The sequence below is a fragment of the Zasmidium cellare genome (genome assembly GCF_010093935.1).
Source record: "Zasmidium cellare ATCC 36951 unplaced genomic scaffold M409scaffold_36, whole genome shotgun sequence".
Classification (NCBI taxonomy): domain Eukaryota; kingdom Fungi; phylum Ascomycota; class Dothideomycetes; order Mycosphaerellales; family Mycosphaerellaceae; genus Zasmidium; species Zasmidium cellare.
The window spans coordinates 388,834-405,184 of record NW_022986980.1 but is presented as its reverse complement, the minus strand read 5'-3'; the positions used below and the strand labels follow the sequence as shown (position 1 = coordinate 405,184).

Here is a 16,351-nt window from a genome sequence, read left to right as displayed (position 1 = left end):
ATGGGACACACTACAAACTGTCTTGGAAAGGGTTGGAAACCTCTTGCTTGTTGTTAACAGCACGCACGCACGTCAAGGAGGACGACGTCATGTACTACTTATGGATATCATGAAGACGAAGGAGGAGGAGGAGGGTAATGGTAATGAAGAACACCACCCACTCCCCCGATTATGAAGAAGGCAAAATACCATCGTTGCATACTGCTACCTCTTCTCTCTCTTAGGTCGACTATGTCTCTTTTCAATCGTTTCCAGAGCAAATCTACCCCCGTCTTTGTCGGCCATGTATATGCTCCTGCCTTTCAACCGGCCTTTTCGACTTCCAGCTCTCTGATCCCAATGACCCACGATGGTCTCAACCTCCCCTCAAGATCGGAAACAGCTCAGGACGTCACCCCGTCCAACTGCCGTGATCCAAGACATCCGGGCTATGTCCCCCCGGCAAGGTCTCGACCCTGACTGTGACAAACACACAATAACCACCAGGACCAAGGAGCTCCCCCTCACAAGCGAGTCATCATCGCTTTTTGACGGAATGCTCGTTTTGCCCTGCATATCGCCCTGTTCTGCACGAAGACCCAACAGGGTGCGATGGACAGACAGCGCATACTGTGCGTGAAAACCAACCTGGTGGTGGGGAGATCGGCCTGGTGGCAAGGATTAGAGTCATTCAAGGTTTAGCAGGGATAGACCTTTGAGGTTGGATGCTTTGTTATTGGAGTGGTGCGAGTCAGTCGGAGCTGCGTGGAAGAGGCAAGTATCTGGGATCTTCTAAACCGCATGGACCGTGGGAATGGCGCGGCGATGGTCCATCTTGGTGAGATCGCGTCGGTCGTCTCTGGAGAAGCCATCATTGCAGAAACATGGCAGCGCTCTCGAGCATGATCGGCTCCATCCTCGTTGCTTTTCTTGCGATCACGGCAGCTCAACCCTCCTCCACCAACCACGACTACACACACCACATATCAAACAAACTCCACGACTTCATAATCATAGGCGGCGGAACATCCGGCCTCGTCCTCGCCAACCGCCTCACAGAAGACCCCTCCACCACCGTCCTCGTAATCGAATACGGCCACCTCGACAACAACTCCAGCATCCCCATCCCCTACAACGCCAACTTCAACAACAACCGCGACCTCTACAACATCTCCTCCCTGCCCGTGAAACACCTCAACAACAAACCCTTCCCGGTCGCAGCCGCCGCGACCGTCGGCGGCGGGAGCGTCGTCAATGGCATGTTCTTCGACCGCGCGAGCGCCCTCGACTACGACGCCTGGGAGGCGCTCGGAAACCCCGGCTGGGGATGGGAGGGCCTCCTGCCGTATTTTATCAAGTCGACGAATTTCACGCCTCCCAGCCCGGAAATCGCGGCGATATATATAACTACACCTGGGACCTCTCCACGTGGGGAACGGAAGGACCTGTCCATGCGAGTCTTCCGCCGTGGCAGTGGCCTGCACTGCCGAGTTTCGTCGATGCGTTCCGGGAGATGGATAGGGGGATCGAGTTCCCACGGGAAGGGTCTGATGGGTCCGGCGTGGGGGTTTTCTGGGTGGCTAGTAGTCAGGACCCGGCGACGCAGACGAGGAGTGATGCGCGGACGGCGTATTACGATCCTGTGAGGCAGAGGACGAATCTGCACCTCCTGACGGGGACAAAGGTGGAAACGATCCTGTTCCGCGACAAAGTGGCGATAGGGGTGCGGATTGCCAGTCGTCACGACAACTCGACCTTTTGCGGCCTACGCCAAGAAAGAGGTCATCCTCGCGGCTGGCGCCATCTTCTCGCCCAACATCCTGCACCTCAGCGGGATAGGGCCCCGAGAGATGCTGCGAGAAGCCGGCATTGAAGTAGTCTCCGACCTCCCCGGCGTCGGCCTGAACTTCCAGGACCATCCCACCGCGTACCTATCCTGGAACCTCACTCGCAACACCTTCTCCCCAACGCCGCAAGACCTCACAACGAACGCGACCTTCAACGCCCGCGCGAAGGAGGAGTACGACCTCCACCAAACGGGACCATACACCGAAGCGAGAGGCAACACCGCCGCCTTCCTCCCCCTCTCAAACCTCCTCACCCCTTCACAAATCGCCTCCCTCCTCAACCACTCCACCCCTCCCCCCCCCCTCCCCCATTCCTACCTCCACGGCCTCCAAACCCAACACACCCTCCTCCACCACGCCCTCCTCACCCCGCACTCCGCAGCCCTCGAACTCCCCTTCAAAGCCGACCCCTCCTCCTTCGTCCTCGCCCTACAGAAACCCTTCTCCCGCGGCTCAATCACACTCAACACAACCCACCCTGCCACAGCGCCCCCGGTGGTCGATTACAACACCCTCTCGCACCCCCTCGACGCCGCGCTCCTCCTCGCGGGAACAGCTTTCACCCGGTCCTACTTCTCCGTCCCGACCTTCGAAACTTTAGGGGCGGAGGAGGTCCTACCCGGCGCGAATCTCACTTCCCCAGAAGACCTTCTTTCCGCGCTGACGAAAAACGGACTCCTCATGCCATCCTTCGCGCATCCATCTTGTTCGAACGCCATGATGCCGGAGGGGATGGGCGGGGTCGTGAGTCCAAGTTTAGAGGTCTATGGGGTGCGGGGGTTGAGGGTCGTGGATGCGAGTGTCATGCCCATGATTCCCGCGACGCATTTGTGCGCGACGGTGTATGCTGTGGCGGAGAAAGGGGCGGATTTGGTGAAGGAGAGGTGGGGGTTGAGGTAGAGTAGACGATTTGTCTGTTGAGGGAGGGGTGTCTAGGATCTGAGTGGGTAGATAAGATAGTAATACAGGAAGAAAGACATTCCATTCCCTCGCCCAGCGGTGGTTGAACTTTCAGGTCAACACTCATTCCCAAGGTAATAATGAATGATCCTCAACGAATCGCCCCCTCCATCTCCATCTCAAAAGAAACCCCATCTTCCAGAATCACACTCCCACCCAGCAACCCCCTTCCACTGCTAAGACCATCTCTCCCCCTCTTCTCAATCTTCTCAGGCCAAATCTCGTGAAACTTGATCGAAGCATTACTCGTCGCAATAACCAGACATCCCTCATCCCTCGTCCTGCGTCCATGCCAAGGCCGTCCCTCAGCGTCGACCTGCTGTCGTCGGCGATCGTGGACTGCAGTAGGGCCACCGCTCGGACCACCGGGGTACGCGACGCCGTACAAGGCTCGTTCCTCGCTCCACCAGGGGATGCCAACGACGCGCTGACAGCTGGGCCAGGAGAAGACGGCGACGCGGTAGGGGTGGTCTGGTTGGGCGAAGCCGAAGGTGGCGGCGATTTCTTTGCGCTTCGAGCTCCAGACTAGGGAGGTTACTTGGGCGTGGCAGTCGATTGTGGCTAAGGTGGCTCCAGACAATGCGTGGAAGAAGTGGATGCATCGGTCATTGCTTCCTCCGCCGGCGGCGAGGAGGCTGGATTGCCAGGACGCAAAAGCGATGGCTTTGACGGCTGCGTTGAGTGTGAATAGGTGCTTGTGTTGACCTGGTGTGATGGCCAGGACTCCGCCCTGACCAGCGACGTTGTGTGAACCCTGGGAACTTCCATTCCTCACCCTGACTGTGCTTGGCTGATGGGTGCTGTCATTCCGGCCTTTGGCGAACAGCTTCTTGGTTTCGAAGAGCAGCAATTGATTGTCGTTGCCGCCAGTCGCGAAGAGATCACCATCCTTGCTCCACGTAATACCGCAGATCTGTTGCGTGTGGCAGCTCATTCTGGCGAGCAGGGTCATGCTACCATGCCAGTCGAACAAATCTCGATCGTCTGGAGAAGGCCATTCGATGGAATAGTAGTACACATTGCCCACTTCATCTCCAACCAGTAACTCTTCGGTGGTCACGGTCATGGAAGGCTCCCTCACTGAAGGTCTCTCGACAGTCGTTGGCCGAAAGCTCACACAAGACACAGGCGCAGGCTGCTCGCTGTCGAAACGAGGATCTCGATCCTGAGGACTCCAGAGCGTGATGCGGCCATTAGCACGGCCGATAGCGAGTATCGACTTCCCACCTTGCACCGAGCTGAACGACACCGATGTCACATGTGCACCGAATGGTGCGGTCAAAGAGTCGGGTATATGAGTAGGAGTTGTGCCGCGAGCTTCAGACCACAGGTAGACATGAGGTCCAAGACCCACTGCAAGGCACTGGGCTGTTGGGGAGTAGGCGAGAAGAGAGCAGTAGTAGTCGTCGCGAAGAGCAGGCGCATCCAGGACTCGAAAGGGTATCACAGGTATGTCTTTGGTCTTTTTCTTAGGCGGCTTCGATGGTGTCGACGGAGATGACTTCTCCCAAGCGTTGTTATTCCAAACGGTCCGTTTTCGTCGAATATTACTGCAGGAGCTACGACGTGGAGAAGTAGGTGATGGTGTAGAGTGAGGTGAGCTGTGGTTGATCATCCTTGCGCCGGGCTGCACTTCCATGGCGGCCGCGAGTCGTAGACCGTGTTGTATCTCATCTTCGCTTGGTGACTGACGGCGTAAGAAGTTCGCGGTGTAGTGCGGCGCGCTAGTTCCACTGGTGACCCTGCCACCGCGGCCATTCGTAACACTGGCAATGCCTTCTGTCACCGTGGTGCCGCCAACAGTCCAGATGGCACCACTGCTCACAGCTCGGCGATTTGGCGAGACGGCATCGGGTACAGCAGTGCCTGAGAGGCTGACGGGTCTTTGAGGGGCAGAAGGTGTTCGAATTGTGGTATACCGATCAGACATCCTCGCGCTGCGACTGGGGCTGGGCCCAAACGGATCTGGAAGTCCATTGACAGCAGATAGACGTTGTCGTGGGTCAATTCGTCTCTTCACTGGTCTGCGCAAGAGCAATGCATCCTTGTTAGGGGTTGCAGTGCGGGCAGGAATGAATCGATCAGGACTTCCCAGGGTACCAGCCATGAGTCGTTGCTGGCGTGGTGTTGCATTTCGCTCGCAGAATCGAAGGAGACGACTTGGGTGGCGCTGAGCAGGAAGCATCGAGGATGTGTGTCGAGGGGGGTCTTGGGAAGGAAAGGGAAATGCGGGAGCATCTTTTGCTTTAGATGCTCTGGTAAGTGGAGTGGCGTCTTCAGGGGCCAGGTCGAGCCCAGTAGGTTGTTGATCTTGGGAAACGACCTCTGTCAGGTCAATAAGGCGATGGTTTTTGGAGTGATTTGGTTCAGCGAGAACGTCCAAGTCTTCGTGAGGACTGTTCTCGTCGTCAGAGCTAAGTGTCTCGTCAAGAGGACTGCTGACGCCATCGTTATCGCCGTCTCTTCCGCCGTCTAGCTGGGTGAAGCTGAGGCTGAGAGAGATGGACTTTCCAATAGGTGAAAGCGACTTTCTTGGTGACAGACAAGGACTGGTCAATGGTGTGTCGTATGCCTCTGGTGTGGTCTCGCCCTCGCTCAATGGGCTAGGAGAAGTTGGGCTTAGCGATAGTGCTTCAAGAGACTGGGGCAGAAGCTCCACTCTGTCGCTGCTCGTCACTCGTTCGCGCAGGATCGCTCTGCTGGTGGTCGGTGTCGTGTACAGCTGTTGTATTTTGGTTTGGGCTCTGTAGGACAGCTTGGTCGGATCCTCCAGAGGAGTGATTGGAGAGAGGCGGTGCCGAAGAATTGCCTGATGTTCCGCTTCGGTTGTTTTCAGAGTTTCTTGGATGCCTTCCCAATGTTGTGTAGACGGGTATCGTGATCCTGCTGTGGACCCATCCACCTTCATGGTATGGGAACGATGTGGGGTCTTCCCAGTGCCATCGCTGCTGTTGGACGAACCCAAGGCGTGCAAAGGCGGGCAGTCCATGTCGTCCGCATTCTGTGCAGCGTCCGTGCAATGCGATGTCGCGAATATGTTTCTGGCGAGCGAGTTTCTCGTCTTCGGCCTCGTCGCGACGGAATCGAGAGAAAAACGAGCGGGATCGTTTGAGTTCTGGCCCAGTCGGTCCACTCTCTTGAGCAGTGGTTCGACGACGGGACTTCTTGTTTTCAACGTATCGCTGTACCGTGCCAAATGCCCGCCGCTAGAGGAATTTGAGCGGCTTGCGCTTTGACTCTCCTGCTTCGAAGTCGTTGGCGCTTCCGGCACGAAATGACCTGAGGATGGACTCCGTATCGTCGTTGAAAGATGGTGCCCATCGTTCAGACCTTGAACTTCTGGCATGGTTGTGACTCCCGTGAAGTGTCATTCTGCCTGGTTGGGGTGAGATGCTGTTGGCGCTGTTCAGGTGTTTGAAAGTGGACTTGGAGGTCTGGGGAGCGCCTCTCGGCTGTGACTGCTGTGACAGGGCGGTCTTCCAAGGGGATATCACCTCCAGCCTGGACGCCTTCTCGGGAGAGCGGTAGAGCGAAGTCAATTGGCTTTGACATTCTGACGAGGACTGCCGACAGTCTCGGTTTCGAAGCTGCTTTGAGTCCGTGAGAAGTGACTGTTGATCACTTGTAGAATGTGAGGAAGCGCCTTGTGAGGGCCTGATCCGCAATGTCTTCGCGCTGTAGCGAAATTCAACCGCTCGTGCAGTCTTCGGTGTCTCTTCACTGCTGTTCCGATCTATATCGTGAAGGTTTTCGCCAGAGACGCTGCTCGATGTTGACATGCTCCGCCGGTGCTGACAGCTGGATGATGAGGAGTGGAAGAGGAAAAGACCGCTGAGAGCTGCATTTGATGGGTGGAAGATTGGAACCGAATAAGAGTGAAGCAAGTGCTTTTTCTCCTGAGGTAAGTCTCAAAACCACATTAAGCTGGAGCCAGGTGAATCCCGACTGCGCTGGAGCCCGTGATCTGCTGTCGATTAAAACTGCTGGTTAGTAGTTGAGTCAAACCTGTGCCATGCACAAGCAGAGCAATATGGTGGGAATTCATCAAGCAGCATTTTTTCGAAGAGTAAAGTAAGGTAGAAATCGCGTCACGCGACTGGTCCTTCCAATTCTCCATTTTCTCATTGCTGCTGACAGCTGCTGCCTCGACTTCACATGCCAAAGCGCCGGCTCAACCGAACCTTATCCCATGGCAACCACAACAGAGTGACGAAGCGATAGAAGCAGATGGCAATGGCGAGTGTGAGTGAATGAAAGGAGCAGGGCAGACGGAGTGAGGTCGAAGCTGACTTCTGCCCAAGCACGGAGTTCCCCGCGTCTCTGGCGCCCCCGACAAGAGCGACCAGGCGCGTGAAAAGGAGCGCAAACACATTGAGCAGTACAAAGATCTTGAACGGAATGTGGTTGAGAAGGTGTGCTCTCACATCTACGTGGAACTGAAATGACTGCTTTGGCTAACGGATTGGCACAGATCAAAGCCAAAGACTACTCAAACACCACCCTCCAACTGACAGGCGCCTTGCTGAAGCAAAACCCCGAATACTACACGATATGGAACTACCGACGCATGATCTTGGAAGATGTTTTTCAGAAAGAGCTGGAGGCCAACAGAGATTCAGCGCAGGCTGAAGAGGGGGACGCGATGGCCGCTGCAAAGGCGGGCCTGACATTGGCACAACAAGAGATCGTGCTTCTGATCAAAGAAGATCTTCAGTTCCTGCTGCCGCTACTAAAGCAGTTTCCAAAATGCTACTGGATCTGGAACCACCGGCGATGGCTGTTGACCACGGCAACCAAGCATGTGCCGTCACATGTCACACTAGAGCTTTGGAAGGGCGAGCTTGGCCTTGTGAGCAAGATGCTCTCACTTGATAGCCGCAACTTTCATGGCTGGAACTACAGACGGGTCACCGTTCAGTATTTGGAGGAGTTGAGTGACAAGAGCATGGTCGAACCAGAATTCGAGTACACAACCAAGATGATTCAAAGCAACCTCAGCAACTTCAGTGCGTGGCATAATCGTGGCCAGCTCATTCCTCGTCTGCTCACAGAACGCCAAGCTGGCGCGGATGAGAGGAGGAAACTCCTGGACGAGGAGTTTGAGCTCATCACTCGAGCGCTGTACACCGATCCTTACGACCAGAGCTTGTGGTTCTACCACCAGTATCTGATGTCCGCCCTAGACAGCCACAACCCCAAAGGTCCGCACATTCTGGCATCTGTGAGCAACGGAGACCGGTTGGAGTATCTCGACCGTGAAATCGACAGCATTCGTGACATGCTCGATGGCGCCGAGGATTGCAAGTACATCTACCAGGCCTTGCTTGACTACTCGACGCGATATTTTGAAGTCGACGCTGGAAATAAGAAGGTTACGACAGTTGAGATGACGGAATGGCTTGATGAGCTGAGGAAGATTGACCCCTTACGAGAAGGTCGATGGAACGACCTCGCAGGGCAACTGAAGCTCTGATTGTCTTGAAGACCTGCGGCTCTGAATCACGTCTTCATCAACTTTCGATGTCTCAGCAATCCCCTGTATGGAAGAAGTCGGCCCGGCTACTTGTACTGACAACCACAATGTGCCTTCGCCCGCTGCCCGCACGCGATGTGGAACAGCTCAACGTGATCCACACAGTCGGAAGTGGCCACCGAAGGCATCGGTCGACAAACCCGTTAATAGCCTTTCTCGTACTCGCGCTACTGCACCATTGAGAGCACGCCCTACGATCACACGGATAGCAGCAGCAGCAATTTACTCTTGTGGTCGCTGCACGTGCCAGTACGCCGTCAATCCTCGACTTCTCTTTCCAGCGTACCAAACGTCTGGAGTACTCCATGTTCGTGCACAGTTCGTTGGAGCCTCATGTGGAGGTTGGTCCCTTTCTCCAGAGAAGCAATGTTCACGTGAAGGCCTTCAAGCCATTCATGAGGCTGAAATATGCTTACGCTGCCGCAGGCCGTGGCGATCTTCGGTGTCGAAAGTCAAAGCTCTCTCCGACCAGCGAATGAGAAAAATTGCACTGCTCCACCGTCACGCGATGGGAAATCCCTCGCGCGGCGTGAGATGAACTGGAGCGGAGCGATTTGGTAACAGCATCGTGGATGACCCTGCAGAGCAATGCAACCAGCAAGAAGACGGCTGCTTTCACTGGAAATCTCTCTGCAACACTGCGACTCGCAAAGATTGGGCACGAACAACGCTGCTGTGTTGTCAGACAATATGCACGACTTTCGTATGGCTTCCACGTTCGTGCGAAGAAATGACGTCGGAACGGAGAGCTGCGAAGATCGATCAACGGCGGGTGGCGCAAAGCCAATTTGTGCTTGGCATCACATCGTCCGTGCTCCAAAAGGGAAGGGCTAGCAGCAACATCAACCTTTGTCAAAGAGCCGGTGTTGCGATTCGCCCTACCGCTCGTGTGACCAACGCCGTCGACAACTCGCGTATACGCGCTCCGAACCGAGAAACGCAGCAGGCATCTTCCTTTAAAGCTGTTGTATGCCTCCTTCGCCGTACGACCTCTCCCACGCTCCAACCTTTCCAGAGGACGTTTTTGAGGAGGCAGTTCAGATCCCCCACGACACCCCAAGGATCACTGTCCACTATCTTTTGAAAGAGCAAACCTTTAGCTAGGATCAAACAGAGCTCTCCCCTTCCCCAGCTCACCACCATCTCTCGCACAATCGACAGTCAGTGAACACGTTCCTGATCGAATACGCGATATACGACTTTCCAGAGCGCCACACTTCCCAAAGCGACAATACTGCAGTGACATCTGGACTTAACGTGAGCAGATTGACACTGGAAAGTTCCCAAAGCAACATCTCCCGGGGCAACATCTCCATCGAAAGCGACCTCGTCCCAACGCAGCAAGACCGGAGATACTTCCTATCGAACCCAAAGCGACAGAATATCTCACACCTCGCACCCCCAGAAGCAGCAACCATGGCACCGTCGAATGGACCGTCTATGCTGAACTTTCTTAACCCATTCGCAAAGCACGACGCCTCGGAATTTCCCAATGTGTTGATCCCGCTCGATCAGTAGGTTCAACACCACGAAACTCACGAGTTTGGCCTGTTTGCTAATCGCTGTCACCCTACAAAGAGCCGTGAGGCATCATTCAGTGACAACGCTCAACAACGAGCGAAAGTCAAGCGTGGACACCAGCGCGGACAAGGAGAAGGCAGAGCACTCTCCTCCACCTGTTTACCCTGAGGCTACGGCTCCTGATGGCCAACCCCGACTCACGCTTGAGAGTCTTCGAGCTGAGATCGAAGATGACCTCGCCGCTGCCGGCCACGACTCCGCGTATGATAAGAAGTCCAAGGTCATCAACAAGGCCATTCAGGACATTGGAATGGGCCGGTATCAGTGGCAGTTATTCATCCTCGCAGGCTTCGGCTGGACTGCCGACAATTTGTGGTGCGTATTGACGAGCGTGCTGGGTTTACTGTGATGTTAACCCCTATTTTCAGGCTCCAAGGTGTGGCGTTGACCCTGCCCTCACTTTCTACCGAATTTGGCGTCGACTCGAACACCGTCCGCTACACTACTCTGAGCTTGTTTTTGGGTCTCTGCATAGGAGCCTCATTCTGGGGAATCGCGTCCGACGTCATCGGTCGTCGACTAGCATTCAACACTACGCTCTTCCTTGCCGGTGTCTTTGGCCTCGCAGCAGCTGGTGGTCCTACCTGGATTGGCGTATGTGCGCTATATGCATGCCTGGGACTCGGTGTTGGTGGCAACCTTCCTGTGGATGGCGCGCTCTTCCTGGAATTCCTGCCATTTGCCAGCGGCAATCTCCTAACTCTGCTGTCGGTTTGGTGGCCTATTGGACAGCTGATCTCCTCCTTGATCGCTTGGGGCTTCATTCCAAACTACTCGACATACTGGGGTTGGAGATACTTTGTCCTGACCATAGGGGCCTTGACATTCTGCATGTTCATCTGCCGCTTCTTCCTCTTCCACCTTTTCGAGTCCCCAAAGTTTCTGCTTTCCCGCGGACGACAGAGCGAGGCTGTGGCAGTTGTTCACGGTATTGCGTACTTCAATGGCGCGAAGACTTGGTTGACTGAGGACATTCTGAATGCGATCGGAGGCCATCCAGATGAGGTGCCGGATCAGCAGCTCAGTGTCAAGCAGATTATTGGTCGATCTCTGGGCAAGTTCAGCGGAGAGCGCATTGGTCCTCTCTTCAACGGCTGGAAACTTGGTGTTAATACCGTCTGTTTGTGGTTCATTTGGACGACCATCGGCATGGTAAGTGGAAGTGCAAGGAAGACGTCCACGCCGGAAATGTTTGCTAACGACTCACTCCTTCCAGGGCTACCCACTGTTCAACGCCTTTCTCCCACAATACCTGTCCACAGCTGGTGGCCAAGACGTATCCGAAAGCACAACCTACCGCAACTACGTGATCACATCCGTGGTTGGTGTCCCCGGCAGCATCCTCGCGTGCTACACTGTCAACATCAAATACGTCGGACGCAAGGGCACCATGGCGATTGCTACTCTTCTGAGCGGCATCTTTTTGATTCTCTTCACACAGGGAACGACGAGCAACTACCAACTCGCCATGAGCAGGTGAGTCCAATCGATGTTGTGCGCAGGTAGTCGAGGCTGCGGTCTTTCCACTGGTTTTGCATCCGCGATTCTGCCGCAAAACTGGTGGGATTCCAACATATCGCTTCCTTCCTGCACACAGTATACCCTTACAACACCTACAGCCTTGCTGACCATTTCTCCAGTCTCGAAGCCCTGTTTCAAAACATTATGTACGGTGTGCTTTATGCATACACACCCGAAGTTTTCCCGGTATGAATGCCTGAGGCCACAAACCACCCCCTTTCCCAAAGACATTTGCTAACGTTCTCTCAAGGCTCCAAACCGCGGCACAGGAACAGGAATCTCGAGCTTCTTGAACAGATTGGCGGGACTTTGCGCCCCAATTGTGGCTGTCAATGCAGGAGCTGTCGATCCCAAGGCACCGATCTATGCTTCTGCAGGCTTGTTTTTTGCGGCTTTCATTGCGATGGTTCTGTTGCCGATTGAGACGAGGGGGAGGCAGAGTTTGTAAGGACGTCGGGACGATAGCAAATAGGGCCATGTGTGGAGATGGTATGGAGAGAAGTGGAGAGTCCCTAAAGCGGGTAGTTTTTGTTTTGATACCCAGTTTGATCTGATGAAACGAGGAAGACGACACTGTTCAATTGTTCCCAGTCCAGCTGTCTCCCAGTTTTCAGTCCGCCAGGAAGAAAGACGGCTACTATTCCTCGCCTGTATCTCTCTCAAAGGTATGGCATAGACTTCCGGGCGAGCGGCAGTTGCGGATCGGCAACGCTTCCCTCATCGGGTTAGACATTGACTTCACGCCACAACCACGACCACCAAAATCACAGAAAACCCCAGGAGCCTCAATAATACCCTCCAACGACCAAAGTCAATGCCTTCAAAATGGACAACAACAACCCAGCAATGACCTCCCCAGCCACACAGCGGCTTCGATCGTCCACCTCACGTCCAGATCAAACAGACCCATCCGGACAAGACGCCCAACCATCGACTCAAAATGCCCCCAAATCCAAAAACGACACAGGCTGGCGCCGCATCATCCGCAACTTCTCCCCCTCCTGGTTCTCCGTGACAATGGGCACAGGCATCGTCTCGACAATCTTCATCACGATCCCCTGGAAAGCCGACTGGCTGTACTACCTCTCGATAATCTTCTTCGTGCTCAATGTCGTGCTGTTCTTTTCCGCGCTGGGCGTTTCGATTTTGAGGTATACGCTCTGGCCGGAGATTTGGGGGGTTATGATCAGGGATCCGGTCAATTCGTTGTTTTTGGGGACGGTGCCGATGGGATTTGCGACGATTGTTGAGGTATGTTTGGATTTTGGGGGAGGGTGGTGCTGATGTGTGAGAGGTGTAGATGTGGGTGTTCGTCTGTGTGCCCGCCTGGGGCCCATGGGCGGCTTACTTCGCCTTCGCGCTCTGGGTCCTCGACGCCATCGTCGCCGTGTCCGTGACGCTCTCCCTAGGAATCCTTTTGTACGTCCCCTCCCTCCCCTCCCCATCCCCATCCACTAATCCCCCACCCCAGAATGTCCGCCTCCCACCAACGCTCCCTCGACACCATAACTGCCGCCCAACTCCTCCCCATAGCCGCCACAATCGTCGCCGCCGGCACCGGCGCCGAAACCGCCTCCATCCTCCCGCAGCACACCCCCCAACTCGCCCTCGGCACCCTCATAGCCTCCTACGCAATGTGGGGCATGGGCGTCCCCTACGCCCTCTCCGTCCTAGTAATCTACTACCAACGCCTCGCGCTCCACAAACTCCCGCCCCGCGAAGTCATCGTGAGCTGCTTCCTGCCGCTCGGCCCCTTAGGTTTCGGGGGGTACACCATCCTCTACCTCGGGAAGGTCGCGAACCAGGTCTTCCCGCTGACGCACTCGATCGACCCTCTCGCCGGCCGCATCGCGTATGTTATGGGCTTCTTCGTCGCCCTCGTCATGTGGGGGTATGGACTCGTGTGGTTCGCGCTCGCGCTGGCGAGTATTTTCAAAGCGCGGCCGAAGTGGAATAATATGGGGATCTGGGGGTTTACGTTTCCTTTGGGGGTGTATAGTGTCAGTACGATTTTGATCGGGGAGGAGTTGCCATCCCTTTTCTTTAGGGTTCTTGGGACGATTTTCGCGACGGCGGTGGTGTTGTTGTGGGTTTTTATTTTTGCGTGTACGGCGCAGGGGGCTTGGTCGGGGAAGTTGTTTCATGCGCCTTGTTTGGCGAATTTGAAGAGGGAGGATTTGGTGCAGGATGCTGTGGAAGAGGAGAAGAGGGTCGAGAGCGCGAGTGAGAGTGAGAGGGAACGATGACGGAAAGGGGCGACGAAAGTGGTGTGAACGCTTGTGTTCGACTTGCATTGGACCGCTATCGAATCAATGGCCTCTCCCAGCGCGAAGCTTGTCATACCTCAGGACCGCACCCATGAGCACATTCGCACCATCAGCACACGCCTCAGGACTCGAGTACTCGGCAGGATTATGGCTCACGCCATCCCTACACGGCACGAAGATCATGCTCGTAGGGAAACGTTTGTTTGTGTAAACAGAATCGTGTCCGGCGCCGCTGGTCATGAATTTGCCCCAAGCTCCGATGTCGAGATCCTTTACCTCACCCTGCCCGCAGAGGTCGTTACCGGCTTCCTGGACACATTTGATGCAATCGTCATGGAAGAAGGTGGCCGGCGAGACGAAGTCCGTCTTCCATTCAACGCTGCAGTGTCGTTCGCTGGGAGCGGAGCCAGTGTCGATATCTTCCCCAGCTGCGATTTCTTCAAAGGCTTTTTTGCATTCGGCTTCGACCTCGTCTACCGTCTCGTTTCGAGGAGAGCGTATGTCAAGACTGAACTGTACGAAACCAGGCACAGTATTCGTCGATCCAGGCTTGAGGGTCAAGATACCTGTACTCGCAAGCGCGGAATGCTTATGTGCAATTTTGTGGCTGGCAATGATCATTTTCGAGGCCGTCAGAAGGGCGTCCGCGCGGTGTCGGAACTGGGTTGCACCAGTATGGCTGTCTCTACCGCGGACAGTGACGGTGAACCATTTGTAGGCCTGCACTCCTCGCACCACACCTATGCGGCGGTCCCCGGCTTCGAGTATGGGGCCTTGCTCGATGTGTAGCTCGAAATGTGCGGCCATGGGTGTGCTCTTGTAGCTAGCTGGAGTAGAGCCAAGGTAGCCAATACGTTCGAGCTCTGATTTCATCGTCGCCGTGTCGTTGGCTGGGATCACAGACTTGAGGTTATGTGCGTCTTCTAGTGGTATTGACTCTGCCCAGACACCAGATGACACCATTGACTTAGGGAAGCGAGCACCTTCCTCGTTCGTCCAGTTCACAACACCAACGGGATATGAGGTCTCAACCCAGTTGTCGTTAAGTGTTTTGAGCATTTCAACACCAGCGCAGACTCCAAGAATACCATCATACCGACCCCCCTACATTCGTTAGCATGAAAGATGGCAAGGTGAAGAATGATTCTTACTGTAGGCTGTGTATCTAAATGCGACCCAGCATAAACAGGCACCCCGTCACTCGTCCCAGGCCGTACAGCGAACTGATTCCCCATAGCATCGACAGTGACCTTACACCCCAGCGACTGCGTCGTCTCAGCAAACCAGTCCCTCGCCTGCTTATCCGCATCCGAAAGAGAAAGGCGCGACATGCCAATGTCGGTTTCGCCGCTGTACAAAACACAATCTCGTCAGCCAGGTCTCCAATCTCAAGATCTCCCAGGCATTGATATGCTAGAGGTGAAGGAGCACGACAAAATCAGATGGCTGTTCTATGTCTGATCATCAAAGCCCCATAACAGGACGCAGACAATTGTTTGGTGTGCATATTAGGTTTTTTCCTCATGTGAATGTACTCCTCCACCAGGTGAATTAGAACGAAAAGGAGGTAGACTTACTCGCCCCATCTCTCCCCCTTGCCCCACTCACAGGTCGCATGAAGGTCGCTCATCAACCTCTTCTCATTAATCCTCAGCGCCGCGAAGTCGCGCTCAGTCATCTCCGTCACAGCAATGAGCCGTGGCGAGGACGTGGCGAAGGACCTGCCGTATCGCCATTGTCTCCGTGGCCGCCATGTTGAGGTCGAGACGCGAGGGCGGAGGAGCGAGGATGTTACGGTGGTGGTGGATTTGCAGGAGAACATTTTTCGAGGAGAGGGAAGTCGAGGTCAAGCGGAATTCGTCGAGTCCTGGACCGAGCGTTGTCTTGGCGGAAGTCTATTGGACGTCGGCTGGTGAAAGGTGGATGAGGCTGTTCACCTCGAGGGAAACGGGTACGTGCAGATATATGTGAAGGCTGCTTTTTGATGGTAGAGGCGGTCTATATCAATGAAGATTGATGGGTGTCGAGAATGTGGTTGGCTAGATACTGATCTTGATCTTGCCCGAACGGCCGGTCAAGCAATGCACTACTCCACTCCTCACAGCAGGGCGTGCTGAGGTCGTGGCGTTCATTGCCGAGTCTACAGATCATCGTCACATCGTCTCTGTACGCCATCGACAATTGCTGGAGACCGATGTTCAGAAGCGAGATGTCACAGCATACTTATGCTAGAGGAGAGGATGTAGATGTAGTAGGACGACCTTGTTCTCTCTGCATGACAACCTAGCCTCCTTGCGACTTTGTCTAAATAAGTACCAGTATACACTATGAGCAGTAATGAACCTCGCAAATCTGCCTATGTTCCCCACGCTTGAAAACCCAAGAAACCACGTGTGCTCATCGACTCCCAAAAGCAAACTCGACTTGAAGCGCCTCAAAGCGCCATGCAGGTATACACAGAAGGGCATCTTGGCCCAGGAAATCAAGGAAAGCAGCGCTATGGCCAGGGCTGAAACGCTATCAAAACAACGTGTAAGTAGAGGAGGAACCCGCAACCGAGCCAAGCACGCTTTGCTTCTCGTGCTTGCGGTGTCGGTGTGCTCATGTCCATTCGTGGGCGGTGCGTGATGGGCCTCGAAGCTGCTTCACACCTCTGGCCCTTT

The 16,351-nt window shown here is 54.9% G+C and overlaps 6 protein-coding genes across 6 annotated transcripts; 4 read left to right on the top strand and 2 right to left on the bottom strand.

The window, feature by feature from the left end:
• Window positions 1-780: 780 nt before the first annotated feature.
• M409DRAFT_69261 (GMC oxidoreductase) lies at window positions 781-2,726 on the top strand (the record flags this gene model as incomplete). The annotated part of the gene is made up of 4 exons (XM_033818207.1): window positions 781-817; window positions 925-1,336; window positions 1,438-1,702; window positions 1,755-2,726. The coding sequence occupies 4 exons, from the start codon at window positions 781-783 to the stop codon at window positions 2,724-2,726; spliced, it is 1,686 nt and encodes a 561-aa protein (XP_033663272.1).
• Window positions 2,727-2,877: 151 nt separating this feature from the next.
• On the bottom strand, window positions 2,878-4,971 carry M409DRAFT_69260 (uncharacterized protein; the record flags this gene model as incomplete). The annotated part of the gene is made up of 1 exon (XM_033818206.1): window positions 2,878-4,971. One exon carries the CDS (start codon window positions 4,969-4,971, stop codon window positions 2,878-2,880), a length of 2,094 nt encoding a protein of 697 aa, XP_033663271.1.
• Window positions 4,972-7,019: 2,048 nt separating this feature from the next.
• On the top strand, window positions 7,020-8,259 carry M409DRAFT_27389 (uncharacterized protein; the record flags this gene model as incomplete). The annotated part of the gene is made up of 3 exons (XM_033808550.1): window positions 7,020-7,028; window positions 7,088-7,198; window positions 7,258-8,259. The coding sequence occupies 3 exons, from the start codon at window positions 7,020-7,022 to the stop codon at window positions 8,257-8,259; spliced, it is 1,122 nt and encodes a 373-aa protein (XP_033663270.1).
• Window positions 8,260-9,735: 1,476 nt separating this feature from the next.
• Window positions 9,736-11,869, top strand: M409DRAFT_69256 (uncharacterized protein; the record flags this gene model as incomplete). The annotated part of the gene is made up of 6 exons (XM_033818205.1): window positions 9,736-9,833; window positions 9,898-10,215; window positions 10,269-11,052; window positions 11,117-11,376; window positions 11,541-11,607; window positions 11,672-11,869. 6 exons carry the CDS (start codon window positions 9,736-9,738, stop codon window positions 11,867-11,869), a joined length of 1,725 nt encoding a protein of 574 aa, XP_033663269.1.
• Window positions 11,870-12,246: 377 nt separating this feature from the next.
• Window positions 12,247-13,667, top strand: M409DRAFT_69255 (uncharacterized protein; the record flags this gene model as incomplete). The annotated part of the gene is made up of 3 exons (XM_033818204.1): window positions 12,247-12,672; window positions 12,722-12,840; window positions 12,893-13,667. The coding sequence occupies 3 exons, from the start codon at window positions 12,247-12,249 to the stop codon at window positions 13,665-13,667; spliced, it is 1,320 nt and encodes a 439-aa protein (XP_033663268.1).
• Window positions 13,668-13,730: 63 nt separating this feature from the next.
• Window positions 13,731-15,510, bottom strand: M409DRAFT_69254 (uncharacterized protein; the record flags this gene model as incomplete). Its single annotated transcript, XM_033818203.1, has 3 exons — window positions 13,731-14,792; window positions 14,840-15,038; window positions 15,266-15,510. The coding sequence occupies 3 exons, from the start codon at window positions 15,508-15,510 to the stop codon at window positions 13,731-13,733; spliced, it is 1,506 nt and encodes a 501-aa protein (XP_033663267.1).
• Window positions 15,511-16,351: the final 841 nt, after the last annotated feature.